Genomic DNA, 11,214 nt, shown 5'->3' on the forward strand with positions numbered 1-11,214 from the left:
CAATCACCAGCCAGGATGAGGTCTGATGTGATCCTCCTTATCCCATGTGCTGTAAATTCTCAATTCTATGGTATCACCTGCATTTGCATATTGGTGCCTTCTTAAAGTCCAATAACTTCACATTGGTGTCCTGGTGTGACACTGTATGATAAGCACTGTACTGCTAACCATAAGGTTGGTGGTTCAAACCCACTATCACTCCCCAGAAGCCCTATACAGGGTCACCCACTATGGGTCAGAACTGGCTCGAAAGCACTCAACAACAATGATGCTGATGAGGCCAGGATTAGGCTGTATCTTGGGTAAATCTCTTTGGAGATATGAAAAAGATTAAACAAGCAAGCAGAGCTCAGAGGAACCTACTACCAACAAGAAAGAAGGGCCAGGAATGGAGTATGTTCTTTGGATGTGGGCCCTGAACTGTGAAGCTCTGAGATCCAGGAAGTTTGATGCCGAGATGTATGGGAGCTCCAAGAGATGCTGAAAGGAGACAAGGACATTTCTCCACAGCCAGGACTCTGAACTTGGACTTCTAGCCTCCTAAACTGTGACAGAATAAATCTGCTTGTTGAAGGCCTCCACTTGTGGTATTTCTGTACATCAGCCCTAGAGGAGTAAGACAAGGATCGTGGGCACAGATGGGAAAGATTTGCCTTAAGTGGGTCTGTTCTCTATCGCCATTCTGCAGACTAATGGGTGCGCTCCGCTCCGGGTACAATGATGCTGAAAGTGAAATTCACTAATGCAGAACTCATGTGGGTGTTGACTAACTTCTCCAGGGACCTCCGAGAACCTAACTGGGTGGCTGCCTGTCAGCAGACACAATGCACCTGTGGTCTCAGCCAAAGGGGGACTGGCCAGCCAGCCAGCAGAGGGCTAATGACTAGGGGGCTGAGGAGGGCTGCTGGTTCCTGACATCATGGAGGCTGGTACAAATATCTCAGCTCTGTGCTGGTCATGTGACTGGAAGTTCAAGTGCCCACTCTCATACTCATATCATGAAATTGCCTGCAGGTCCTGGGCATGGCTGTGAGTCAGCCTGTACCCACTGAGCCCAGCTCTGCCTCTCACCCTCTGTGATTGCATCAGGTAAGTCACTTAATCTCTCTGTTCCTCACCTATAAATGGGAACGCTGGCCTGGAGCTGCGGGCAGAAGGAGAATTGCCACAGAGATGGCCTGGGTGTATGAGGAAAGCTTGCCCATGGGATAATTACGTTCCTAGAACAGGCCCCCAGACAGATGGACCGTGGACCTGGACTGGAGCTCTTGGGAAGATGCAGCCAGACAGAAGAGGAGAGAGTCTGGGCTAAATGAAAAGGGGCTGAAGAACGGCAGACCCCACAGCGGAACCCAGTGTCTGAGTCAAAGGGAGCCTCACACTCTAGAGAAAGCACAGGCTGCTTGGAGGCCTGATGAAGCTCTTTCTCAGGTAGGCATGAGGAGGCACAGGGCACATCTGCCCTAAACAAACACCCACGCCCACACATACCTGTGCACACCACACCCAAATCACTCTCGTCCTCGGCTCTGTTACTACTCCAGGCTGCCTGGCTTCAATTCGGGAATTCCAAGCCTCTTCTTCTCCCTCATCCCCTGGGGAGTTTGCAGGAGGAGAGACCAAGGAATCTCAACTCACATCAGTGAGATACCGTCACAGTAAAGGTGCGAACTGTAACCTGAAGTCTCGTGAGGACACCAGTCACAGGCTTTTGACCTGTCTCACTCTAGTGGCCACTTCCTTAAGCCTAGGCACTCAGTGTGCGGCCTAGCACTTGCCACAGGGCAGGGACTTCCTGACTGTCTGCTGAGAGGAGTCAGGACATGAGTGAATGAGTAAAGGCCAGTATTTGCTTGTTGTACAGTATCCGCTGCTGCTATCGCCTGCCTGGCCCAACTCCAATGCCATCCTGTCTTCTCAATCCCTGAAAGGCAGGCATTTGCAAGGTCAGGGTGGCTGGGGCGCGGAATAAGAGCGGTACTCTGGGCCCTCACTGCCTGCCTGGGCCAATGCCTGAATTTGCCCTGCTGGTCCTCGGGCCTGTCCTGTAAGACAGGCAGTTCTGGGGTAAGAGCAGCAGAAAGCTGCCACCCCCAACTCCCTGAATGCGGCCTTACGTGATGGGGGCAGCCAAGGGAAGGAGAAGGGGGACTTACGATTCCATTCTGCACGCTGAAGCCCAGCTGGTACTTGAGGTCCGGACGCTTGATGAGCACGGTGGTAACTGGAGGGCAGCTGACTATGTTGAGCTTCACCTGAGTCTGGTTCTTCAGGCCCTGCGGAGTACGGGCAGACCACAGTGTCACAATGCAACCTCATACGTCCAGGAGCACCGATGGAGGACGGCGCTGGACCTGGGGCCACTGGGCTAGTCTCAGACCCACCTTGACCCTTTCAGGGAGTGTTAGCAAGGCAGCCACCACTGAGCCTCAGTCTCTCCTCTGCATCAGGGTTCACCCGACCTCACCGCCTGCTGCTACTTATCAAGGATGCAGTGAGCACGTGACCCCTCCCTGCACTGGGTGCCCTTGGACCTGGGCTGACACCTACTGCCTCCTGCCAGAAGCCAGACATCACCATCACCCACAGGTGCACCCATAGGAGCAGCCTTGTCACACTCAACTATAGGAGAAGTTCCTACTGAGAACCTGGCCGCCCTTCTCAAAGCAGAACGACTCTCAGTGATGGACTTGCTGTGCTAATGAGGGAGAGATGCATTCAGTGAAGACCAGGAGTAGGAGGCAGGGACCCCTGGGCATGTGGGCCTCGGGTGGGTGTGCTGAGACAGCACCAACCTGGAGCCAAGGGTGGCCTCTGACATCAGAGGATACAACTGACAACTGGCCACAGAGGGAAGTCCAGGAGTTAAGCCTGGCACATGGGGAGAGAGTCCCAGGTGCAGCGCCACCTGCTGGATGGGAGCTTCCTCAGGTATGCATGGATCACTAAGCTGCAGACTTAGCCTCAGCGTTGCCCTTCATTTCTCACTCTGGGCCAGGGAGGAGACAAGCACTTTCTCTAGCAGGAAGGCTCTCAATGGGCGGGAATGATACCGAGAGAGGGGTACTGCTGGGTCAGCCCGTTTGTCTACTGGGCCCAGGGATGTTACAGAATGAGCTCTGTCACACCCTGCAGTGTCTGTTCTGATGACCCCTCCAGGGACAGTCAACTCAGCTCTTCCAAAGAGCCGTCTCTCATTTCCCTGCAGCATGGACTCGCCGGCAGGGAGGCCAGCGCACCTACTCCATCTGTCCATGGAATGAGACTTCAGTGTTTGACGGAAAGCAGCCCGTCCCAAAGGTCACCCGGCTCAGCACTAAACTGGGTGAAGCCAGACCTCCCCTTCCCACCCAGGGGGCTGGGTCCCTCGGATGCATACAGTCATCGGTCAGTCCCTGGTGACAGCGATGCGGTGAGAAGGAAAGAGGGCAGGTCTCTGGCACTCACCTTGATGATGCCCTGGCAGGTGGCGAGGGGCAGCCCCACCAGGCTGGTTCCATTGATGGACATGATCTGGTCCCCGATGCTCAGCTTCCCTGAGCGGGCGGCCGGGCCACCGTTCATCATGTTTGCCAGGATCACCGTGGGCAGGATGGAGCCCCAGCCCGACTCCACAACCACCACACCCAGGATCTCACTCTTGTGCTTCTCCAGCAGAAGCTACGAGAGAACCAGCATGAAGGGTACCGTGAGGGCCGGCGCCCCCAAGTCTGGGCCCTACTCCGCTATCTTGGCCAGGATGGTCTTGGGACCCAGAGGCCCACAGCCCACCACCCATCTCCTAAGCCCTCTGTCCCCACACCACCACCCACAGCATTGACTACCATCCCTAAGAGGCTTGGGTGTCCTGGCACCTGCCCCTCCGCCAGTGTCCAGGACAGCACACCAAGGACCCAGAGGATGATCTGGGACCTCCATGCCCAGCTTCCACTCCAGCCTTCGTCAGCATGTCACCCTTTGCACTTGTTTAGAAAATTCCTTTCGTTTCTCTCTGCCTCAGAAGGCTACAGCTCACAAGCTCATCCAGCAATAGTGAGGGCTGTTCATTCATTCACTACAAGTAGGGCCGCCATCGATTTGGTCAGTAAGCTGTCAACATCATTTGTTCATCTTTCAAGCTGTCAGGGTCGTTCATTTAACAAGCATTCAGAATCATTCTCTCGTTCGTTCATTCATTCATTCATTCATTCATTCATTCATTCAACAAGCAGTCAGGTCATCTCTCCCCTCCCCCTCTTTTCACTTTGAAAAGCACAACTTTCCAAAGGCCTTTGAGCAGAGCCTCTGGAATCTGTACAGGCGCCCTCTGCTAGCAACTTCGAAACAGAGCACCCAAGTTGCCTATCTTGAGGATGCCTCCCACAGCTTTTGAGAGAGCTCTCCTGGAGCAGGGTGCCAATGGGTGACAATAGCAATACTAACAGGCATTTCATCGCCGAGGTCATTAGATGGGCTGTGGCCAGTTCCTTTGCTCCGCCACCACCTGCAGTGCTCCAATGTGCATGCAGGAGTGAGGTTGCTGCCTTGGGCAGCTCCCTGGCTCACTAGGACAACAGCAATCTGGTACCCTGCAAGGCCAGTGAGATAGGCTGCTTGGGGTGTGTCCAGAGCTCCTAACTGAGGCTGCTTGGCTGGGAGGGCAGGGCAAGTTGAGTGTGGGTGGCTTACCTCTTTGCAGTTCTCCGAGTTAGAGAAGTGGATGAGGTCATCGTTGTACATTTCCTGGGTACTGATGATGTCACTGTATTCCTTCTGGCTCAGATCTTCAGGGTTGATACCGTTGGCCCGCAGGAACTCCTGGTAGGCCACACTGAAGGCCTGTCCGATGGACTGAGCAATGAGCTGGGCCTGTGGGGAGGGGGCAGGCTCTGCTTGGAGCAACACGAAAGCACAGACCCCCACGACCTCCCAGAGAATGCGGGGCCGTAGTTGGGTGGGTGCCCAGTATACACAGAGCGTCTCCGGGGGTCCAGGAAAGAAACTGCAGGCCCTAGTCTGATGAAAACTATCTCCCACAACACTGCTCATTGGGGTGCTGTAGGGGACACCATAGTAGGCTAAGCCTTTCTGCTTCCTGGGATTAGGCAGACCCTGACCCAGACTGCCCTACCCAAGCTGCTTTATGGCCTCACCTTCCAGGACAAAGCACACTTTCAAATAAAGTTTGTTAAATATCCTATTCTTGGAACTGCAGTTGGTAACTGCATTTTCTTGCTACCCATCTTATTCCGAACACAGGGCTCATGCATACTTCTTGGGGTATCCCACACACTGCCAGTGTCTACCCCGTATTTATTTCTCTGTAGTAACAAAATCCCAAGCCACTTGGGGAGATAGCATGTGTGTCCTGTCACTCTGGCAGGGTGTCTGTCCTGGGACACCTTCCTCCTCCTTCTTCCCTGAGCGTGGGGGGTCCCAGGAGCCACCTCCAGTCCAGAGGGACTTTGAGAATGAAACCACATGTTTAGGGTGCAAAGGATCAAGGGGGATGCCTAGGTCCCTTGTCAACAAATGCATCCCCAGATGGCTTCTAGAGGAGACTAGAACTGCTTTCTCATGTCTGTTGCTTTTCTTTATTTGGGGTCTCCCATAATGTGCCGCTAGAGCTAGGCCTAGTGAAAAGCTCAGTGACCGGCCCCTGGTCCCTGTCCTTTCTGGCCTTGCTAAATCCCATCTGCGCCATCACTGGGGCCGGTTTCATCACCTATAACACTGATGGGATGCCTTTCCTCTCACCTGAAATGGTAGCACACCTTTAAGTGTTGTCAGCAGGTAGACGTACTCAGGGATAATTAGTAATTTATATTTTTCTCTAGACAGAACCCTAGTTCTGGCACTACTGAGACCGCAGTGGGGTTGGGACATCTCCAGTACCCTCACTCATCCTCCCCCTCTTCCCTTGAGAAGGAATCCTAATGGTCCCTGGGGACTGTTGAGTCGGATTCTTCTGTGAAGATTGAAAATGCTTCTGCAATAGTCCAGCCCTTTGTCCAGTTACGGCGGCTCTTGGGTCATATTCCCCTGGGTCCAGGGAAAGCTACCAGTCCCTGGGCGGGCTGGATCTAGCTAGGTAGCCCTGAAAGGAGGTACAGTATGGCGGCTCCACTGTCTTTTGATGCTGGCTTGCTTGTTTAAGGAACCTGGACTGTCTTACAGGTGACTGTGTATAAATCAGATTCTGTAAAGCAAAGGGCAGCGCTCAGAAACAGGTTCACAACATGCCCACCGCCTAGTCAGAGGTCATGTGGAGGAACCCACGGCTGCCTCTTGTCAACTCAGCAGCCTTCTTCTGCTTCTTTCACAGCCCCTGCCCTTAGAGTTCCCCGCTGCTCCACAAAGCGCACTTCTAACTAGCTCTGTGTGAAATGAACTCCTTTGAGACCGCAGGGCCTCTGGCTGGTGATGCCACTGACAAACACTGCAGGCCAGACGGAAATGCAAACCTTGGGGAGAGGTCTCTGCAGGGTCCTGAATGAGAAGATCTGGGCCAAGAAGCCTGGGATATGCCACATTCTGAAGAGGGTTACTGGCTACCAGGACAGGTGAGCTAGTGCCTGCAGAGATGCCACACGGACCTTGGCTGGCAGCCTGCCCACTTCTTCATGGGACTCACAGTCTGTGACGGACAGGGGTTGGGAATATAGGCCAGGACAAGCACGCCAAAGTGATCCCCCCTCATCCTAAGAAATGGCTAGGGGCCAAAGAGAAACACAACTGGCCCTCTCTGATGGAACACTCAGGGTTAGAGTTCAGGATGCAGTTGATGATGCTCCAAGAACACCATGCACCTTAAGTGGTATAGACTGAGTTATGTTCCCCCCAAAAGATTATTGACATCCCAAACACTAGCACCTAGGAATGTGATCATGTCTGGAAACAGGGTCTTTATAAAGGGTCTTGGTTAACATGAGGCCATACTGGAATAGGATGAGTCCTAATCCAATCTGAGTGGTGTTCTTGCAAACAAAGACACACAGAGGAACAGGAAGGGAGAGGACGAACACTAAGGCATTGCAGCAATAAGCCAAGAAACACATGGGGCCACCTGAAGCTAGAAAGGCAAGAAAGGGTCTTTCCCTAGAGCTTTCAGAGGGGTCATGGCCTTGCCAACACATTGACTTGGACTCCCAGCCCCCACAACTATGAGGGAACACATTTTGTTCTTTTAAGCTCCCCCGTCACATGCCACATGAAGCTCACAGGCAGACCTATGGTGGCATTCTTTCCTTCCTCCTTCCTTTCTTCGTTTGGCCTACTTCCTTCATTCTTTCTCCCTTTTTCTCTCTCTCCTTTACTATTTCAAAAGAAACTGTCCAGTCTTCCCAAGGAGGATTAGGACGTGAGTCAGAATTGACTTAATGACAAACAATGTCAACAACAGGATGAGTGCTGGAATCTCAAAGGAAAGGCAGTCCAATATGACATCTGGTCATCTCCAGCAAAGGATGGCTTCCCTACCAGCTCTCCTAGAGTTGCCAGCATTTGGAAATGGGCAGTTTCTCCTTTTATTGTTGTTCGGACTCATGGCAAGCCCATATAGGGTTTCTGAGGGGTGACTGTTGGGTTTGAACAGTTGATCTTGTGGTTAGCACTCCAGTGTGTATCCGACAGCATCACACCAGGACTCCTTTCGTAAGACATCAAATTCAAGGCAGGCTATCTGGCATCCCTGCATCCACCCACTAAGCAGTACCCTTTAGGCATTGGGAAAATCAAAAATGTTCCTCCTGCTTCCAAATACTAAAGCTTGAGAAGCCCAATCTTAAAAGATGGTGAGCTGGCACAAGCTTGGTGCTGCCCTCAGATGCTCTGTGCACCTTAACCTTCTCAGGAAGGACCAGTGTAACCATGCCAATACAGGAAGTAAAGAGGATGGTCTCACCAGGCCGCTAGTGTCCTCCAATCTCAATGTAAACTAAGAAGTAGAGGTCACCAGTCACACAAGGAAAGCCAGCAGATAGAAAGCGAAGGGCGGAAAGAAACAGAACAGTGGCTCCCAGAAGCCACAGTAATTCAGGGAAGAGAAGAGAGCTTCCAATAAGCAAACACACAACCTTATCTGGTATCTTCAGAGAGCTGAACAAATATTGCATACGTAAAACAAGAACAAGATGCCACAAAAAAAGGAGCTTTTAGAAATAAAACACACTATGGTTGTTAGGTGCCATCGAGTTGGTTCCGACTCATAATGAACCAATGCACAATAGAATGAAACACTCACAACTGTTGCTATGCTTGAGCCCATTGCTGCTTTCTCTGTGCCAACCCATCTCATCGGGGATCTTCCTCTTTTTTGATGATCCTCCATTTTACAAAGCACAGTGGCTTTCTCTAAGAATTGGTTCCTCCTGATTACATGTCCAATGTCTGAGAGACATTGTCTCACTATTCTGCCTTGTAAGGAGCACTCTGGCTGTATTTCTTCCAACACAGACCTGTTTGTTCTTCTGGCAGTCCATGGTACTTTGAATATTCTTCTCTAACACCACAACTCAAATGCAGCAATTTTTCTGTGGTCTTCCTTATTCATTGTAGAACTTTCACATGCAAATGAGGTTACTGAAAATACCATGGCTTGGGTCAGGTACACCGTAGTCCTCAAACTTATCTTTGCTCTTCAACACTTTATACTTTTTTCTGTTTGCTCTTCTATCTTAGCAGTATTGAGAGATTTGTCTTCCAGCTCGCAAGCTGTGGCTTCCATCTCTTCAATTCTACTCCTTTGTCCTTTCAGTGCATTGTCCATTTCTGATATTTTATTATTAATCTTTTGGACCTCTTTTTGCAGGTTTTGAATTGCTTCCAATGCTATTTCTATCTTATTTGATTGTTCCTGTAGCTTTTTCCTGACTTCTTTCTTATTTTTCTCAACCCCTCTGTGGAGAATTTGGATGCACCTCAATATCAGTCTCCTGAATTCCTTCTTGGGCAGTTCCAAAGCCTGCTTTCCTTCCAATAGGAAGTCTAGGTCTACCTGCAGCTCGTTTGTTTGTTACTCTAACTTGTTTCTGGACATGTGTCGAGATCTTCAACTGTCTCTTGGGCATCTTCAATAATTACATGTGTTTTCAATTAGATGAATGTATGTTGATGTAGTATAAGCTTTCTGATTGCCTCCAGGGAGATGTGATCAGGAGATGGGCTTCCCTTTTCACTTTTCTTATTACTCAACTCAGAGTAATGGTAGCAGGTGTTGGTTGTGAGTCTGGTGTATAGCAGCTGATCTTGGCTCTTGCCTGGATGGTGGGATTTTATAGGTTGTGATTGTAGCTTGGCTATATGACCATAATTTCTGTCTCTTCTTGGGGAACATAGGGAGAGAAAGAGCGCCCCCCCGCCACCAAGGTAAAAGGGGAAACAAAAACTAAAACGACAACAGCAAACATAAGTAGATACATGCACACCCATAGTCATAGCAACCTTATTCACAATAATAAAAGACACAGGCCGCCTAAGTGCCCATCAATGGAAGCATGGATAAACAAACTGTGGTACAGACACACAATGGAGTACTATGTGACCTGGAAGAACAAGGAAGCTGCAAGCCACCACATAACAGATGAACCTTGAGGACACGATGCTGAGTGAAATTAGTCAGTCACAAAAAGGCAAATATTACATAAGACCATTATTGTATAAGCTTAAGAAAAGATACCCATACAAAGGGAGGGGGGAGGAAATCTCTGTTGGTTACCAGGGGCGGGGGGAAGATGAGAATAGAGCACAAGGGTAGGGGTAGACACATCATACATAGTTCAGTGTTGGGGAGGACAATACACAAGAAGGGGGAAAGGAATGAAAGAACAAGGTAGATAGGGAAACACTGTGGCACGTTTGCATGGGCTAAATGGGACAGAGGTAATAGTGATATATGGTCAACCTTGGAAAAACAAAGCTTTGTGATACAGGGATCGAGGCACAGTCTGAATGGGTAAACGAGGGGAAATAATGTTAAGATGTTTCACTGTCTTATGAATATTGGTTTCCCTTGCCTACTACTGTAAAATAGACACTTGAGTGAGATAGAAAGGAATGTCAGAAAACATGGTTACAGAAAGCGTCTAAAGCCCTTCTTCAGCCTATAACTGACTGGAATACCTTAAAAGGGGTTCTAGAATTTGCCCAATAAAATAGGCTTCTTCTGGAACCTTTGTAGTGTATAGGACCTTAAATGGAATCCTGAGCCCCATCCAGAACCTTCTGAGGTGGGATATTTCCACTTGAAAGGACAAACAGACCAGCCTAGAGCAACTAGAGGAACAGAAGATACTTCTTGAAAGAAAGATCAGCAGGAAAAATCCAAAACAAAAATGGCAGTCTGAGTGGCTACTACAAGAGCAAGAAAGTTGTTCACTGGGGAGACATCAAGGCAAACAATCAAGTCCCTTCAAGACAAACCCCCTTCCAAGAATGAAACTCAAAGGGAACACATAAGCAGGCATGTAAGCTTGCTGGTGACCACATTGGTCTACTGGTGAGTGGAAGAAGGGGAAAGGCTGAATTCAACCACGTTCCCTAGACTCTCACTGACCTGGAGATGAGAGAGAGAAGGGCTGGTTGGTCCAAAGTGTGGTGACACCTAGGGACACCTGAGCTCATGGACAAGGGCATAGCCACAGTGGGATGGAGCTGAGAGTGAAGCGTTCAGTTGATATGAAGTGAGGGGAGAAGCACAAGAATGCCCAAACTTGTATATAATACCCATTCAACCTAGGTTTGATGGCTTGATGATCAGAACTCGATTAGAGAAGATTAGGAAAAAAAAAAAAAAAAACTTTGATAAAGGAAACAACTGTAAATTGCTACAATTTGACCTTGTTTCCTTTTTCAAAATTTGAACTTAACCTCTACTTATGGATGTAGTAGCTCAAAATACCAACAGAGAGAAAGAGTCTTCATATCAAGTATCAATCCTATCCTGTACACAGGATTAATAGGGACAGGCAACTTAGACATTGGCTACCTAAAAAAAGGGAGGGTAAGGGTGGGCTATAAAAGCACAAAGTGACTGGCTTACAAGTTTTCAAGACAGAGTTTAGTTTGAGTGCGCGGGGGAAGGTAGAATCCCCACTGAATAGATTTCATCTTATCTAGATGGGTCTAGTGAAAGGAGATGGGGATAAGATTCTTAAGATTCAATAGTGAGTAATTGATATCATAATTAATTGTGACTGTAACAACTGTTTAGAGGTAGAAGTTTTGTAACAAAAAGGG

At 49.5% G+C, this 11,214-nt stretch overlaps 1 protein-coding gene across 2 annotated transcripts in view; it reads right to left on the reverse strand.

Moving 5' to 3' along the window:
* APBA2 (amyloid beta (A4) precursor protein-binding, family A, member 2) overlaps positions 1-11,214 on the reverse strand; it is a 114,293-nt gene that overhangs the window by 16,518 nt on the left and 86,561 nt on the right. For both annotated transcript variants that reach the window (XM_006872141.1, XM_006872142.1), the window contains 3 exons: positions 4,669-4,848; positions 3,448-3,660; positions 2,157-2,276 (listed from right to left, as the gene is read on the reverse strand). In XM_006872141.1, coding sequence (XP_006872203.1) covers positions 2,157-2,276; positions 3,448-3,660; positions 4,669-4,848 — 513 coding nt within the window. The remainder of the gene's footprint in view (positions 1-2,156; positions 2,277-3,447; positions 3,661-4,668; positions 4,849-11,214) is intronic.

Source organism: Chrysochloris asiatica, unplaced genomic scaffold (genome assembly GCF_000296735.1).
Source record: "Chrysochloris asiatica unplaced genomic scaffold, ChrAsi1.0 scaffold00184, whole genome shotgun sequence".
NCBI classification, from domain to species: domain Eukaryota; kingdom Metazoa; phylum Chordata; class Mammalia; order Afrosoricida; family Chrysochloridae; genus Chrysochloris; species Chrysochloris asiatica.